This window comes from Sus scrofa, chromosome 3 (genome assembly GCF_000003025.6).
Source record: "Sus scrofa isolate TJ Tabasco breed Duroc chromosome 3, Sscrofa11.1, whole genome shotgun sequence".
Taxonomy (NCBI): Eukaryota; Metazoa; Chordata; class Mammalia; order Artiodactyla; family Suidae; genus Sus; species Sus scrofa.
The window spans coordinates 51,474,429-51,492,919 of record NC_010445.4 but is presented as its reverse complement, the minus strand read 5'-3'; the positions used below and the strand labels follow the sequence as shown (position 1 = coordinate 51,492,919).

At 37.8% G+C, this 18,491-nt stretch overlaps 1 protein-coding gene across 6 annotated transcripts in view; it reads left to right on the top strand.

Moving 5' to 3' along the window:
* The window catches only part of TMEM182 (transmembrane protein 182), a 234,227-nt gene continuing 215,965 nt past the window's right edge, over window positions 230-18,491 (top strand). For 2 of the 6 annotated variants that reach the window (XR_002342517.1, XM_021087120.1), the window contains exons 1-3: window positions 235-568; window positions 807-906; window positions 2,588-2,686. Coding sequence is in view for 4 of the 6 variants with exons in the window: in XM_021087120.1 (XP_020942779.1) it covers window positions 437-568; window positions 807-906; window positions 2,588-2,686 (331 nt within the window). In the remaining 2 variants the exon portion in view is untranslated. Of the gene's footprint in view, window positions 569-806; window positions 907-2,587; window positions 2,687-18,491 lie in introns of all 6 variants that reach the window. The other 4 variants (XR_002342518.1, XM_021087121.1, XM_003124864.4 and 1 more) reach the window with 3 other exon arrangements.

Sequence of the window (18,491 nt, the reverse complement as noted above, 5' to 3'; positions counted from 1 at the left end):
AAGAGGAACTTATTTAGACACTTAAGACTTTGGGCCAATACTGTCAGTGACTTCATACCATTCCGTTTTCTTTCCACTTCTATGGATTACCCAGCAGCAGGAATGATCATTCCGGCCAGTTCCCAGTACTCCCCTCCACAGTCAGGGGAAGGTCAGCTAATTTTGGATCCCCCTGGGAGAGAGACAGCTCCTCAATCAGTATCCTAAAATAGCCAGCCATTCTCAGCTGCTGGGCTGGAGGCCCTCCAGGGGAGAGCAGAGGGAGCTCAGATCCCCCAGCCGGTGCGAGTGAGAAGCCACCGAAACTTGAGCTAGGAGAGGCTTCTCAAGAAGATTCTGCCTACTTCGAAATCTTTATGCTTTTTTGTTGAGGAGCTAGGTGTCTGCTGTTTTTTTGTTTCCTTAATTGATTTCAAGGGAAACCCGTGAATTGAAAATGAGACTAAATATCGCCATCTTCTTTGGGGCTCTCTTTGGTGCTTTGGGGGTTTTACTCTTTTTGGTGTCTTTTGGATCAGATTATTGGCTTCTTGTGACTGAAGTGGGGAAGTGCTCAGGTGAACAGAATGTGCGTTTCTTTTTCAAAATATTGCCGTACTTGCTAGTGATGAGGACAGCCTTATGTATCCTCTTGAAATCCAAAAATAGTAGTGGAATGTCTATTTCTTCATGGAAGAGATATGTAGAAAGCTGTGGATCATTATTACTTGGGAAAAATGCAATGCTTTAAAATCTTCCTGGATGGAATTAACTTAGATTATGTTCCTTGTGTTGATGGCAAGTTGCTTCATTTGTGTTCTGTGCAGATAGAAAATGTCACTTTCCACCATGAAGGATTCTTCTGGAGATGTTGGTTTAATGGAATTGTAGAAGAGAATGATTCCAATATCTGGCAGTTCTGGTACAGTAAGTGCATTTCAGCTTTATTTCCCTGTTTGGCTTTAAAATAAAAATGACAAAAATAAAATAAAATAAAAAAATAAAAATGAATAGCTTGAATAGTTTCTTATTTGGTGCATGTCACTTACAAAGTAGGATTAGATTCTTTCAGAACCTCAATAGGATCTCTTCCAAAGGTTCATGAAATGATTCCTTTTCAGGAGGTAGAAATGGCTATAGGAATAAATATTTTATTTTCTGACATAAAATAGGAGTCTGAATATTTTTGGCAAAATTGAATAACCTGCCATTTATTTGCTCATGTTTAAAATACACCAACCTTAAACAAGACAGATATTATCTGTATTTTATCAAGGGTCAATTATTGCTATATTGCAAATAGAAGTTTTAATTTTTTTTGTCCACAAACCCTTGAAATCCCAAATTCAAAAATCCAGAATTAGAAGATGTATTATTTTATGTGAATAGCTTCAAAGTAAAAAAAAAAAAAATTTATAGCAAAACAATTATCAGCAGTGGCAGATGAAAGCTTGCTCTCTTTGGGCTTAAATCAAGTTTGTGGGCAGGAAATAAATGCTTTGCTTTTGATGTTTCCATTCTCTCATAGAAACTTTAAATTTCTTTTTTGAAGTAGAATAGCTCCTTAAAAATATGATGCATTCTTTCAACAGTATTTCCTATATTGTGTTAGTCTTTGAAAATCAATTCATTGAAAATAGCTAGGCTTTATCTAATTGCATCCAACAATGAAAGGACTGTTTATTATCTTCATGCTTATTGTGCATTGAAATTGTTAGTCTTGCTATCAAAGTACTCCTATGATAAATCAAAATATGGTATTTATACAATAGTTAAGATTATGAAATATATCATAAAAATATGAGATCGCAGAAGACAAGCCAACGGTAAATTGGCATATGTAAGAGGAACATAGTAATGATGAAATGGCATTTTGAGAGAACTATTTCATAGACTATCTGATTGTCATTTGGGAGGTGAGAATAAGCATACCACCTGCCAATGAAAATTATTTAGACTTTAGTAAAGTAGAGTAAGTCAAATTCTGAAAGAGGGAGATTTTTGCCAAGACCTAGAAAAGGAAAGAATATTTTATTCCTTAAAGGATATTTAATGCAATCTTCAAGTTTTCAAAAAACATTAAAGTTCTTTTTCATGGTTTCTTCAAATGCTAAAAAATGTACTCAAATTATTAACTTGTATGTGCTATCATCTGCATCTTTTCCCTAAAATACAATATAGAAAAACATTTTATATAAATGAGAGTCAATCAAGCTTAAATCTAAGTTTATTAGACCTTTTAACAATTATTTTTGGAACACCTGCCATGTGCTAGGCATTATATTAGGAACTGAAAGATGTGGTTGTGAAAAATAAATGAAATCTGGTGCTTTCAATTTTACAGTGATTTTAAGGGCATTCTCTCTCCTGAATTAGGTCATGAGCTACATGTTTTAGATGAATCCACTTTCCAGGTCCCCTGTGCTTTTCCATATAAGGTTTTTAAGGAAATCATCCTCCCTTACCCAGTCATTCTCTGAATTTATTGATATAACCAGTAGTTTTATTAAGCTTGTGTACCCCTAGGTCCAGTATTTCTCATCTATTAGGAACAAGTCTTCACTCAGCTTCTTGATAACCAATACGTTTGCTTTGCTTTCCTTCCTAGCCAATCAGCCACCATCCAAGAACTGCACCCACGCTTACCTGTCACCATATCCCTTCATGAGAGGTGAGCACAACGCCACCTCCTACGACTCTGCAGTGAGTAAGTACCTCTGTCCTCAGATGCCTTTGATGGGGCCCTGCCTTTCTGGAAGTTGCTGCCAGGACAGTTAAACAAGGCATTAAACATCTATCATTTCAACAAGTTTTTGATATCAATATGCTATATTTAAAATAATAAGTCACTTTTATTTTTTTTTTTAATTTTATTTTTTGCTTTTTAGGGCCTCACCCATGGCATATGGAGGTTCCCAGGCTAGGGGTCGAATCAGAGCTGTATCTGCTGGCCTACAACCAGAGCCACAGCAACAGGGGATCTGAGCCATGTCTGTGACCTACACCACAGCTCACGGCAATGCTGGACCCTTAACCCACTGAGCGAGGCCAGGGATTGAACCCGCATCCTCTTGGGCACTCCCAAGATATTCCTTTTAAAACACCATTTATAATTCTAATGAAGTACGTTGCCTTTAAAGTAAAGCATTGCAATTTGATTGGTATTTATAAAGGTAAAATTTTAAAAGTGTTTTCTGATATGAAAATAGTGGTGTTCATCAGAAAGAATTGCTCCCAAAGGGTTTAGTTGATGTAAAGCTAGTCTTACAATGGAAAATATTATAATACACACCCTAATTTTAAAATATTTTTGGCAACTATTGCACGTAAGAATATAATTATGCTACTGTACTTCTGCAGAACCACTGACCTTCATTTTGTGTGATACACCACAGAGGAGAGAGAGTCAGGTATCCCTCCCTGGAGTCATGATTACCTTGTTTCTTTCATGTTTTCATTCTATTATTCTATAGAAAGTACAAAAACTTAGTTTCTGTAGAAAGTACACAATATATAATACACAAATCTAATGTATAGAAAATGCATAAGTGCAATATGTCAACTCTATTCCCAGCTGGCTTCATAAGGTTTTTATAAATAGTGTTTATCCTAACCCTAGAACTAAGAGTTAGTACAGCATTTACCAATGTCATGAATAGAATCCCCAAATACCCGTTTTTCAGAGAATGCCTGATATACTGAATGTTCTTAATAAATGTGTATTATTCAAGATCATTCTCCAGAGAATCAGATATCAGTAAGAGTTTGTGTGTGTGTGTGTGTGTGCGCGCGCATGCATGCAGAGGGTGGGAGACTGAGCGTGACTGGGGGAGAGGAGAGGTTCTAAGGAACTGGCTCTTCCTGTTGTGGAGGCTGGCGAGTCTGGAATCTGTGGGGCAAGCCTGCAGATGGAAACTTGCATAAGAGACGAGGTTGCAGTCCTGACCCTGAAGGCTGGAAACTCCAGGAGAATTTCTAGGGTACAGTCTTGGGGAGAGTTCCTTCTTCAGGAAACCTGTCTTTGCTCTTAACCCTTTACTTCGTCTTTATTCCCCTCTCCACTATGGAGGGTAATTGACTGTATAGTCTGCTGATTGTAAGTGCTAATCTCATCTAAAAAATGTCTTTTCATCTAGACTATGGTTTGATCAAACGACTGGGCACCATAGTCTAACCAGGCTGACAACTGAAATTAATCGTCACAGAACTTAGTGAATTTGTACATCATTCATCCATTTTTTCATCTTTCTTTAAAATATGTATTTCCAGACATTATCAGGTTGTTTCGAGTTTGTCAAAGGATGCAGAATCTGCTTGTATCACATCATTAACATGATCTTTTGTGGAGCAGGTGTGGAGTCTGGATAGATGAAGAGGTGAGCTGACCTGCAGCTTTCCTTGTCCACCAAGCACCTTGCTTGTGTTCAGAGGGACTGTGGCTTTTGGCCTCGAAAATGTGTGCAGTGCAGATGCTCTTTGCCTTCAAAAAAATTGTGTGAGGCATCTCATTCACATTTCCCAGACCCTCTTCCATCATGTGTGACGTGGCCCCTGATGGAGGAGAGACAGCATAGGAGGAGTGGGATAAACCATTTATATTACAGAAAGTTACCAAAAGTTATATCACAAAATGTTGTGAAAACGGTGCCCCTTCCTGGTCATTCTTTCCAGAACATTCAGTATTGTTGTAGTTGGTATTCATATGTTGATGGCCTGTGATCAAATGTATACCGTAGGTGCCATATATTTAAAAATGACCCTACAGGACTGAAAGGTTTGCACCTCAAGGAGAACCTGAAAAACAAGGTAACATTATCTGTACCTAATAATTATGATGGAGATAAATAGTAAATTCATGTCAGAAAAATTACACTGCAATTACATTTAGGATTATTATGTGGCATTACATATAATTACTGTGTCATTTTCTGGATCTAGTGACAAAACCATATTCTATTTTTTAAAATTGTCAAACTCCCCTGTGGCACGCATATTGTAATACACTTATTTACTCCCAGCAACTTTATCAAAGACTTTCAGTAAAAATGACTGACATGGGAAGAGGTATGTCCTACAACAGAAATGGTGTATGCAAGTGTCCCTTATTTTCGCACTATGGTACAGTGATGTCTGACATATTTGAGTGATTATTTTATTGGTCTCTTTATTTAGTAAAAGGACATAGATTTCGTCAAAAATATTCCACCTGATGGAAAGTGTGTGTTTCCTAGTTAATGAGGCCACGTAGACTTCACTAGACTCGGAGCTTTGGTTTCATAGCTTCATGATTATCAGACACTATACATATGCCAACTTATCTTGGGTCAATTCAAAATGTTGTTTGTAAAATTGGATGTATTGTGGCCTGGGAAATTATTGGTAAAATGGCTTTGTATTCTCCTGAGTTTTTACAGTTAGTCAATATTGAAATCACTGAAAATGATGCAGTAGTGAGTGATTTTTCTGGAAACAATATTTTGGAATTATTGGACTTTACTGATGAAATTATTCTTTTTCATGATAAGGAGACTGAGACTCAGAGAAACCATGTGGTCCTGTCTTCAAACAGCTGATCCCTGGCAGAAGAAATGCAAATGCAGGTCTCCGGGTTTTGTTTATTAATAATCTTGTAAACTACAGTGAACAAAAAGGCTGATTTTAGTTCTTACTATTAAATCTTTTTAAGTACAGGTCTTTTAGTCGGATCTCAATGAAAGGGTGAATTCAACTTTTGTTGGAGTTTTTTGCCTTTCTATCTGATCCTGACTGGTGTATACAGTCTGGTTTAATTCCATGTTCCCTTTATTTTTGTTTTAATCTCAAAACACATATTCTCAAATCCATTTATGCTCAAATCTGGTTATTTGGATGGTTGCCCAGGTCTGGAGACAGTGATCTAATTCTCAGCATTGTTTTCTGAGGTAGGATCGTGTACTTTGAAGTCCGTTAAACAGGTTCATTACCTTTTGATATCTGTCAGCATTTATATTTTCTGGTTTGTTTCATGCTTAAATTCCATCACAGTTCATTAATTTCATAAGTTTGGTGATAATGTACTGAACATAGATTAATTTTCAAGGTAACTCAGCCCGCAAGTGAATCGGTCATTTCTTTCTGCCGCCTCCATAGCTTTGACCACACCCGTCAGAGAGCTCCTTGAACTTAACTGTGATTGTGTGTTTATTCAGTCTCTTCATTATTTATTTATTTACTTATTTATTGATTTTTAGGGCTGCACCCGAGGCATATGGAAGTTCCCAGGCTAGGGGTCGAATTGAAGCCACAGCTGCCGGCCTACACCACGGCCACAGCAACACAAGATCCAAGCTGTGTCTGTGACCTACACCACAGCTCACGGCAACGCCGGACCCTTAACCCACTGAGCAAGACCAGGGATCAAACCCGCAACTTCATGGATCCTAGTCGTATTCATTAACCGATGAGCCACGAAAGGAACTCTAGTTTCTTCATTACTTATTGCAACTCCCACAGGCACAGAATATAATTTCATATTTATATCACCAGGATATAAATATTTGTATGGAATGGCAATGCAAAAATTACAGTTTGTGTTTTCATCCATAAATTATTTTAACTTTATTTTTTCCAAGTGGAAAATTTTCAGAACTAAATTTCACAGTTGGCTTTCTTCTGAAGCAGAATACATAGATGCTGAGTTGAAATAAACATACGTACACAGGCCTGTGAGTTTCTTCAAGTTCCTCAGAATCAGTATTTTTCCTCTTGACTCAGGGCCCTTGTATGTGCCATCCTACCTCCCCAAATGCTGGAGCCCTCTTCCCTGACCCCTTCTCCCTGCATTTCCTTAACAAAGCAGGTTTATTCAGGAGCTAGTTTAAACTTCAGTTTCCTAAGGAAGTCCTTCTTGCTGGCCCCATATCCCACAAATGCTTGGAGGAGACCAGGTTCTTCTTTATAACACCCATGAACTGTGAGCTAGTACAACTAGGAAAACTTGGTAGGGAGGACAGAAATATGAGAATCAGGAGGTGGGGGCATGTTTTGTAGTGGAGGATGTGGATTTAGTTTGGATTTAGACATTACATTTGGGTTGCTGGTGGAGTACCGGTTTGAAATAATTCAGCAAGTAGCCTCGATGTGTAGAACTGACAATTAAATCCAAACACGTTAATTAGCACAATGGGAAATTGCGGAGATGGTTTTTGATATTGGATATAATCTTTAAGAAAAAATGTCATAGGGAAAAAGGTGGTAAAAGGTCAGTTATACTTAAGAGAAGGAAAGAAGCAAGGAGAGTCCAGTTAGGAGAGAGAGAAGCATTGAGGAGCAAGCCAAAAGGCAGGCTGATGTGTTGTCAGAGGAGCTGGGGTAGAGTCTTGAGAGAGGCACGGTGGTTGGTCCTCGATGCCGTGCAGAGTGAATGAGAATGAGAAGGGAACAAAGAGCAGCTGGATAATACCCTGATGATGCCAAAGTTCTGGGGGCCCCTGGTAGCTCCCTTCCCACCAAGGGCCATAAAGAGGCCCTTAACGGCAGCTCTTCTTTGATATAAACCCACAGGCCCTGCTGGGTTGGTCTGAGACTTCCAGACCTTCTGCTCTGTGTCCCACTTCTGCCCATGACCTATCCCCTTGGGTCGAACCTGAGGGCCCTGCCCCCTTTTGGTGACAATGCCTTTCCTCTCCAGGGAGGGAGTCATTCCATTTTCCTGACATTCTGTCACCTGATCCTCCTAAAAGCCAAGTCCTACCCCAGGTTTCCTCTTCCTCTTTGCCTGAGAGAGCTCAGAAAGCAGCCTCCTCCTAAAGGGGCTGATGGGAATGAAACCTCCCTCCAGGTGTCTGGCTCTTGGCGAGGGTTCTATAGGCGTTACGAGCTGGGCTTCAGCCAGAGTCTGCATTCACTCTCTGGGGCCAGGACTTCCTACCTCTGCTCTCCCCCCAGATTCACTGCACTCATTTGTGAAAGGGAGAGAAGTGTAGTATCAACCTCATACAGTTGTTAAAATGAAGACAGAATAATACAAATGCTTAGCATAGTGGTTGCCATGTAGCCGGTATTCAATAAATGTCAGTTATTCTTAGGATGCTATGCCAATTTAGAACACTAAAAATAAGTCATGCCTAAGGCACGTCAGTTCATCCTAGATTCTCCCTAGTAGAATGCTTCTTGCTCTCTGAGTGTGTGTGGGGGTGTGTGTGTATGGGGGGCGGTGTGTGGGTATGTGTGTGGGTGTGGATGTATGGACATATAAGCATTTGGCAGTTTCTGGCAAAGAGTAAGGGCTTCATAAATAATGCTCATTATCATGATCTGCATCATCTTAGTACATGATAGTTAATATTACCATCCACACTGTCCAAGATTTGCTACTATTTATATGATAATATTGGTTACAATGTGCTCAACAGGAGTTTCCTTCATGGCTCAGTGGTTAACTAACCCGACTAGGATCCCTGAGGATGTGGGTTCGATCCCCGGCCTTGCTAAGTGGTTCAGGGATCTGGCGTTGCCAAGAGCTATGGTGTAGATCACAGGTGTGGCTCAGATCCTGTGTTGCTGTGGCTGTGGTGAAGGCCGGCAGCTATAGCTTTGATTTGACCCCCAGCCAGGGAATTTCCATATGCCGAGAGTACAGCCCTAAAAAGCAGAAAAATAACATTAAAAAAATTACTCAACAAATACTGTGTGCCATTCACTGTTCTAGGTTCTGGGGAATAGCAGTGAACAAACTAGATGGAAACCCCTGCCCTGGGGGGTGCCAGTCTAGTGAGGGGGAACAAACACAGAAACATAAATAAGCCAATTTTATAGTAGGTTGGAAGGTGACTAGTGTCCAGTGAAACAGAAGACATAGGAAGGGGCTGGAGACTAAGGGGCCTGGAGTGGTGAAGGTGGGGGAGAGATGAGCTCTATTACGTGACCAGGAAGCATGCCTTGGAAAAAGTGGCCTGGAGGGGAGAATTGTAGGAAGTGAGGGCATGGACTTGGTGATATTCAGAGGAAGAGTGTTCTAGATAGTGTGGGGACCAGAGATTGCATATTCTGAGATGAGGGGGGGCAAATGGAGGAGGAGTTAGACCTGATTTATAGTATAGGGAATCTGCAGATGCTGCATTATTAACAGATGTACAGACTGGGAAGGAATTACAGAGCCCAGTTGGGAGGTTTGCTATGTTCCAGATACCAGGATATTAGAAGGTGAAAATGGGCTTGATTCTGGTATAGTCCTATAAAGTTGTTTAACAATCAGCAAGGAAATCTATCAAATGGATACCACCTGTAAACAAACCAAAGCAGACTAAACCAAAGTGAGACAAAAAAGTGAATGACCAGGCTGCTACATAACTTAAGATATCAGACCTGAATTTCATTTTTTTCCTTTTTTAATCTTTTTAAATTATTTTATTTTATTTTATTTTATATTTTATTTTATATTTTATTTTATATTTTATTTTATTTTAATCTTTTTAGGGCTGCATCCATGGCATATGGAAGTTCCCAGGCTGTGAGTTCAGTTGGAGCTGTAGCTACCGGCCTACGCCACAGCAATGTGGGATCCGAGCCGCATCTGCAACCACAGCTCACGGCAGTGCTAGATCCTTAACCCACTGAGCAAGGCCAGGGATAGAACCCGCAGCCTCATGGATACCAGTTGGGTTTGCTACCACTGAGCCATGACAGGAACGTCCCCTATTTTAATCTTTAAAAACTATTATAAAAAATTTTAGGTCTTCATGGAAATGAATAAAAGAGTAAAATAAACCCATGCATCGCTATTCCCCAGCTTCAATCATTATCAACATATTTTCTAACTGAAGTATTATTATTACTATGAGTTTTGCAAGTTCATCATATACTCTAGAGGAGTGCTTTATTTGAAATGTCTTTTCCAAATATCTTCTAATCTTCCACTTATCTTTTCATCACCTTAACAAGGTCTTTCACAGAGTAGAAGGTGTGAATTTTGATGAAGTTCCCTTATGGAGTTTTCTTTTATGGATTGTACTTTTGGTGTCATACAGCTTCTGAAGACTTTCTCCTGTTTTCTTCCAAAAGTTTTGTAGTTTTATGTTTTACATTTAAACCTATGATCTATTTTGAGTTAACTTTTCTTAATGGGATGTAAGGGTTGTTATTTTTGCAAACGTATGTTCCATTGTCCCAACACTATTTGTTAAAAAAGCCTGTCTTCCTTCATTGAATTGCTTTTTCATCTATGTGAGAATATAGTTGGTTGTACTTGTGTGGAACTGTTTCTAGATCATGAATTCTGTTCTGTTGACCTGTGTGTCTGTCCCTCTGGCAGAGCCATTCCATCTTGATGGCTTTACCTATTTGTCTTAAAATTGGGTTGAATGACTCCACTCCCATTAGGTCCTCCTTTTTCAAAATTATTTTAGCTAGTCTAGATCCTTTGCCATTCAGTATAAATTATAGGATAGTCATGTCTGTATTTATTTAAAAAATCTTTCTTGGGTGATAGAATTACCTGTATATCGATTTGAGGAAATTTAATATCTCTATTATGTTGAGTCTTCCAATCTGTGAACACAAGATATTTCTTCATTTATGTAGGTTTTTAATTTCTTTGAGTAGCATTTTGTAGTTTTCAGCCTACAAGTTCTGAATGTGTTTTGTTAGTTTTATGTCTAGGTATTTCCTTTTTGAGCAATTATAGCTGCTATTGTATTTTTAATTGTGGTTTTCATGTGTTTATTGATAGTATAAATATGATTTTTTTTTTGTAATTGACTTTTATTTTATTTTTTATTATTATTTTTAATAATGTTTTTTATTTTTTCCATTATAGCTGATTTACAGTGTTCTTCCGATTTTCTACCACACAGCAAGGTGACCCAGTCACACATACATGTATACATTCTTTTTTCTCACATTATCATGCTCCATCGCAAGTGAGCAGACATAGCCCCAGTGCTGTACAGCAGGATCTCATTGCTTATCAATTCCAGAGGCAATAGTTTGCATCTATTAACCCCAAATTCCCAGTCCCTCTCGCTCCCTCCCCCTCCCTCTCGGAAACCCCAAGTCTATTCTCTATGTCCATGATTTTCTTTTCTGTGGAAAGTTTCATTTGCGCCATATACTAGATTCCAGATATGTGATATCATATGGCATTTGTCTTTCTCATTCTGATTTACTTCACTTAGTATGAGAGTGTCTAGTTCCATGTTGCTGCAAATGGCATTATTTTGTTCTTTTTTATGGCAGAGTAGTATTCCATTATATATATATACACCACATCTTCTTAATCCAATCATATGTCAATGATTGATTTTTAATATTTAACCTTGTATCTTGAAACCTTGCTGGAATCACTTAGTAGTTCTAGGAGGTTTCTTTGTGGATTGCTTGGGATTTCTTCAGAGGCAGTAATACCATTGGAAAAAAAGAACAATTTTATTTCTTATTTGCTCATTTATATGCTTTTTATTTCCTTTTATTGCCTTATTTCATTAGGTATAACAACCCGTATCTTGTTGGATAGCAGCAGTGAGGCAGACATCCTTGCTTTGTTCCCAGTCTTAAGGAGAAACCATTCAATCTTTCCTCTTAAGTATGGTGTTAGCAGTAGATTTTTGCAGGTATTCTTAATTAAACTGAGTATGTTCCCCTCTATTTCAAGTTTTCAGGAAGTTTTTGTCATGAGTGGATGTTGGATTTTGTTAGTGTTTTTTATGCATTAATTGCTATGATCATGAGATTATTCTTATTTAGCATATTAATATCATTATTATATTTATTGATTTTCAACTCTTGAACCATCCCTTTATCCATGGAATAAACCCCACTTGGTCATGGTGTATAAGTTTTTCATATATTTATAAATTCTATTTGTTAATTTTGTTGTATTAAGGATTTTTGCATCTGTATTCATGACAAATAGTGGTCTGTGGTTTGTCTTTTTTATGTTAGTTCTGGCTAGGTTTATTATCAGGGTAATATTGGTCTTCTAAAGAAAATTGGGAAATGTCCTCTCTTCCTCTGTTTTCAGCAAGAGATTGTGGAGAATTGGTAGTAATTTTTTTTTAATTGTAATGTTGGTTGAATTCACCAATAAAGCCATCTAGAGCAGGAAATTTAATTTTCAAAGAATTTAAAATTATGTATACAGTTTTCTCCATGGTTGTAGGACTATTCAAGTTATGTATTTATTATAAAGTGAGTTGTGATAGTTTGTGGTATTTACTGATTTTATGTGTGTGTGTCTGTGGTGGGATACCTCATGTTGGTCTTTTTTGTTTGTTTTTGTCTTTTTAGGGCCATAACTGTGGCATATGGAGGTTCCCAGGCTAGGGTTTGAATTGCAGAAGTAGCTGCTGGCCTACACCACAGCAACGTGGAATCTGAGCTGCGTCTGTGACCCCTACCACAACTCCTGGCAATGTCAGAGCCTTAACCCACTGATCAAGGTCAGGGATCAAACTGCATCCTCATTGATGCTAGTCAGGTTCGTTAACCACTGAGCCACGATGGAAACTCCTTGGTCTTATTTTTTCTTTGTAAATATTGTTAGAGTCTTATTATTTTATTGAACTTTTCAAAGATCCCATTTTTTTCATATTTCCTTTTAGTTTTCTGTTTTCATTTTCATCGATTTCTGCTATTATCTCCATTATGTCCTTTCTGCTTGCTTTATGTTTGTTTTACTCTTCTTTTTGTAGTTTCTTGAGGTGAAAGATTAGATTATTGATTTTTTAAAATATTTTCTAATGTAAGCATTTACTAGTATAGATTCTGCTTTCAGGACTCCTTTCGCTTCTTCCTACATTTTGGATATATTTTGTTTTCATTTTCATTCAATTCGTTGTGTGTGTGTGTGTGTGTTTTTTTTTTTTTTTTTTTTTTGGACTTTTTAGGGCTGCACCCATGGCATATGGAGGTTCCCAGACTAAGGGTCAAATCATAGCTGTAGCTGCCAGTCTGTGCCACAGCCACAGCAATGCCAGATCCAAGCCTGTCTATGACCTACACCACAGCTCATGCCAACGCCAGATCATTAACTCACTGAGCAAAACTAGAGATCAAACCTATGTCTTCATGGGTACTAGTCAGATTTGTTTCTGCTGAGCCATGATGGGAACTCCAGCCCACTGTGTTTTTTTAATTTTCTTTGAGATTTCTTATTTGATTCATGGGTTATTTAGAGGGTTTTTGTTTGTTTGTTTGTTTCTAAGAGTTTGGAGATTTTCTTTTAATCTTTCTGCCACTGATTTTTAGTTTGATTCTATTGTGATAAGAAATCATACTTTGTATGACTTAAATACTTTGAAATTTGATAAGGTTTGTTTTGTGGCCCAGGGCATGATTTCTTTTGCTAAATTTTCCAAGTCACTTGAAAAGAATGTGTATACTTCTGTTGTTGAATGGAATGTTTTATGAGATGTCAGTAGAAGCTCTTGGCTGATGGCGTTGTTGAGTTCTTCACTATACAGGCTGATTTTCTGCCTGATTGTTCTATTAATTATTGAGAGCATGTATAGAAGTCTCCAACTATAATTATAGATTTATCTATTTCTCTTTTCAGTTCTGTCAGTTTTGCATCACATGTTTTGCAGCTCTCTTGTCAGATGTATCCACATTTAGTATTGCTATGCCTTCTTTTCAGAGTGATACTTGTATTAATATGTATTATTGCAAGTAACTTGCTTTATCATAAAATAAAGTTTATTTGATATTAGTACAACCACTCCTAACTTGGATTGATGTTTAATGGGATACCTTTTTTTTTTTCAAGTCTGTAGAGCTATCTCTTTCTCCCCCTTTTACTTAGAGACTTTTTTTTTTTTTAAGTTTTATGTTCATAGAAAAAAATGGGAGGAAGGTAGAGAGAGTTCTTATATAGCTCCTGCCCTCATATATGAAGGCCTTCTTCATTATCAACATCTGGTTTTGGGTCATTTTGATAGATGTAGAGTGGTATCTCATTGTTGCTTTATTTGCATTTCCCTGATGACATTTAAAGTGGAACATCTTTTTCTATGCTTATTTGCATTTTCCTTTGGGGGGAGCATGAATGTAAGCATATTTAATTTCAAGTTCCACTTCTTGATATTGCTGATATAGAGGAAATCAGTTGACTTTTGTATCTTAACCTTGTATCCTGCAACTTTGCTGTAATCATTCATTAGTTCCAGGAGGTTTTTGTTTGTTTGTTTGTTTGTTTAGGATTCTTTCAGATTTTCTTCAGAGAAGAGCATGTCATCTACAAAGATAGTTTTATTTCTTCTTTCTCAATATATATAACTTTTATTTCCTTTTCTTATCATATTGCATATTTAGGATTTCCTATATTTGAAAAGGAGTGGTGAGAGGGGACATCCTTGTCTTGTTTCTGATGTTAGTGGGAAATCTTCAAGTTTCTCACCATTAAGATATTAGCTATAGGGTTTTTATAAATATGCATTATCAACTTGAGGAATTTCCCTTTTATTCCTAGTTTACTGAGAGTTTTATCAAGTAAAGATGTTGGATTTTGTCAGATGTTTTTTTCTGCATCTGCTGATATGATCATGTGATTTTTCTCTTTTAGCCTGTTGATAATGATGGATTACATTGACTGATTTTTGGATGTTGAAGCAGCCTTGTATACCTGGGATAAATTCAACTTGATTATGGTGTATAATTATTTTTATGCATTGTTATATTCAATTAGCCAATATTTTGTTGATTATTTCTGTATCTGTGTTCATGAGAGGTTTTTTTTGTTTGTTTGTTTGTTTGTTTTTAGGGCCACACGTGTGGCATATAGAAGCTCCTAGGCTAGCAGTTAAATCAGAGCTATGGGTGCTGGTCTACACCATAGCCACAGCAACAGGGGATCCAAGCCATGTCTGCAACCTATATCACAGCTCATGGAAATGCTGGCTGGATCCTTAAACCACTGAGCAAGGCCAGGGGTCAAACCTACATCCTCATGGTCACTAGTCAGATTCATTTCCACTGAGCCACGATGGGAACTCCCTCATGAGAGATATTGATTATAGTTTATAAATTCCTTGCAATATCTGATTTGGGTATTAGGATGACTCTGGCCTCATAGAATGAGTTAGAAAGCATGACCTCTGCTTCTTTCCTCTGGGATATTGTAGAGAGATGGTATAACTTCTTCCATAAGTATTTTGTAGGGATTAACAGTAAACCCATCTGGGCCTGGTGCTTTCTGATTAGAAAGTTTATTGATTACTGATTCAGTTTCTTTAAAATACATATTTTTGTTCAGATTCCCTGTTCTTGTTTTAGTTTTGTCAGATTGTGTCTTTCAAGTAATTGGTCCACTTCAACTGCTTTATTAAATTTGTGGGCATAGAGTTGTTCATAGTATCCCTTTATTATCTCTTTAATGTCGACAGGCTCTGTAGTGATGTTACCTTTTTCATTTTTGATATTAGCAGTTTGTCCTCTCTTTTTCTTAGGTAGCATGGCTAGAGACATTCATTTTGCTGATCTTTTCAAATAAGCTTTTTTTTTTTTTTTTTTGGTCTTATGTTTTGATTTCTGTTTTCAAATTGTAGATTTCTGCACTAATTTATATCATTTCTCTGCTCTTGCTTATTTTGGATTTAATTTGATCTGCTTTTTAATTTGATCTAAGTAGAAACTTAGATTATTGATTTTAGAGCTTTTTCTCTTCTGTTATAGGAATTCAAAACTATAAACTTCCCTCTAAAGCACTTCTGCATCCTACACATTTTGATAAATTTTGTTTTAATTTTCATTTAATTAAAACTATTTTTGGAGTTCCCATCATGGCTCAGTGGTAATGAACCCAACTAGTATCCAGGAGAACATGGGTTTGATCCCTGGCCTTGTGCAATGGATTAAGGATCTGGCGTTTCTGTGAGCTGTGGTGTAGGTTGTAGTTACAGGTCTGACCCATTGTTGCTATGACTGTACCATAGGCTGGCAGCTGCAGCTCTGATTTAACCCCTAGCCTGGGAACTTCCATATATCTCAGGTGCAGCCCTAAAAAGACCAAAAAAACCACTATTTTTAAATTTCTTTTGAGATTTTTCTCTTTGATCCATGTATTATTTAGAAAGTGTGTTTTGTAATCTCCACATGTATTAGGATTTTTCTGTTATTTATTTATAACCTCTCTGTTATTTATTTCTAATTTAATTCCATTGTGGCCTGACCTCTATTCTTTTAAATCTGTTGAGATGTATTTTATGGCCCAGAATGTGGTCTGTTTTAATGAATGTTTCATATGAGCTTGAAAAGAATGCATATTCTGCTGTTGTTGGGTGAGTAACTATAGGTATTTATTACAATTGTCTCTGGGGATCTGCTGGGGATTGGTTCCAGGATCTGCCAGGTATACCAAAATCCATGAATGCTCAAGTACCGTAGGCAGCCCTCTCTACCTGTGCAATACGTAGCTGAAGATTTAGCCAGCTGTGGACTGCATAATTAATACATGATCTGAGCTTAATTGAACTGTGTATTTATTGGAAAAATTCTAAGTATCAGTGGACCCATGTAGTTCAAACCCACATTATTCCAGGGTCAACTGTATATCCAATTCATTAATAGTGTTGTTGAATCCAGCTCTATCCTTACTGATAGGGTTTTCTGCCTGATGGATCTGTCCATTCTGATAGAGGGGTGTTCAGTCTCCTGCTGCTACAGTGGATTCATCCTTTTCTCTTACCAGTTCTATCAGTTTTTGCCTCACATACTTTGATATTCTATTGTTAGATAAATATGCATTTATGCTCTTTAAGTAGTGTATTTATACTGTTTTTATACTTAATGTCATTATTGATCTGTAAGGCCTTAACTCTGCCATTTTAATTTATGTTTTATATTTGTTGTCTGTTTTTCCTTTCTGTTTTCCTTATCCTACCTTTCTATAGATTACTTGAATTTTTAAAAATTCCATTCCATTTAACTTATTTACAGTGTTTTAGAGTATATATCTACTCTCTCTACACCATTCCACTGTCCAAACCATCCACTAAGTGTTTTTTTTTGGGGGGGGGCTTCTATATTTTTTATTTCTAAATTTTCCTTTTGGTTTTTCTTTATATCTTTTTTTTTTACCAATAACTTTTGTTTTCAATTTGAATAAAAAAACATGTTCATACTCACTCCCTTGAGATATTTTTATCCTGATTCACTTGAAATCCTTGTTAGATAATTCTAACACCTCTGCTTCATCTTTTGGCATCTACTGAGTGATCTTTTTCATCAAAGTTCAGATTTTTTCTTTTCTTTTCTTTTTTTTTTTTTTTTTTTTGTCTTTTGTCTTTTTAGGGCCATACCTGCGGCATATGGAGGTTCCCAGGCTAGGGTTCTAATCGGAGCTGTTGTTGCCAGCTTATGCCAGAGCCACAGCAACACCAGATCTGAGCCACATCTTCCACCTGCACCACAACTCATGGCAATGCCAGATCCTTAACCCACTGAGCAAGGCCAAGGATTGAACCCGCAGCCTCTTGGTTCCCAGTAGGATTCATTTCCCCTGCACCATGATGGGAACTCCATTTTTTTTTTTTTTTACTTGCAGATTTTTCTGATTCTTGGTGTGACTCATTTTAAAAAATTAAAACCAGGAATTTGGATGCATTATGTTATGAGACTCTGGATCATCTGTTTCAGTTGGGTGTTTAGATACTGCTCCTATAGGAGACGGAGGGCATTTCCTTAATAAAAACAGGTGGGGTGGAATTCCAGGTTCCCCATTTAGTCTATATGACGTAAGAAGGAGCCCTCCTTGGTACTGTTGGGCGGTAGTGAGAGTTCTGGCTTTCCACTATGCTTCAGTCAATACTGTCCTGACCAGGAGGGGTTACAGCTTTAACCATGATTTCCGCTGACATGGTGGGTATGCAAGGTGTCCTCGTTGCTACTGGGTGGTGGTGAAAGTCCTAAATCTCCAGTAGGCCTCCTCTGATACTACCCCAGGGGGGCAGGGATGTCCAATTTCCACCTCGTAGGGGTGGAAGTCCTGGCTTCCTACATGGTCTCTACTGTCATTGTGAATGATGGCCTTGTTATCCCTGCAGAGATGAAAGTTCTGCCTCCTTATTCATTTTTCTCTGATACATCCTTATGTGTGTGTGTGTGTGTGTGTGTGTGTGTGTGTAGTGGGGAAAGGCCACCCACTACAGCCTATCAGGAGTAAAAACTAGGCTCCCCTTTCAGTCTTTGCTGATCAGAGTGGGAATGGGGCCAAAATTTTATTCTGTGGTGTTGGACTAGTATAGTGGTTATTTTCTAAGTTTCTTGCTTTGCTAGGTAGCCCCTTACCTGGTTCTTTGGATAAACAGTTTTCGTAGGGACTTTCTTTGACTGTGATTGTTGGCATTTCTGGCTTTTCCATTCCCACTGACCCCACAGGATGAAGGCTGAACATTCCTGCCTGGTGGTGATAAAAGAAGTATCTCCTCCCTTCCTTCTCTGACACTGTCCAGTGGGGAAGGCAGGTGGGTGTTGTGCCTGCTGTTGTCTATGTCTATTGCCATTTCCTGGTTATTGGGTCCTCTAGCTCCAAGTACAGGATG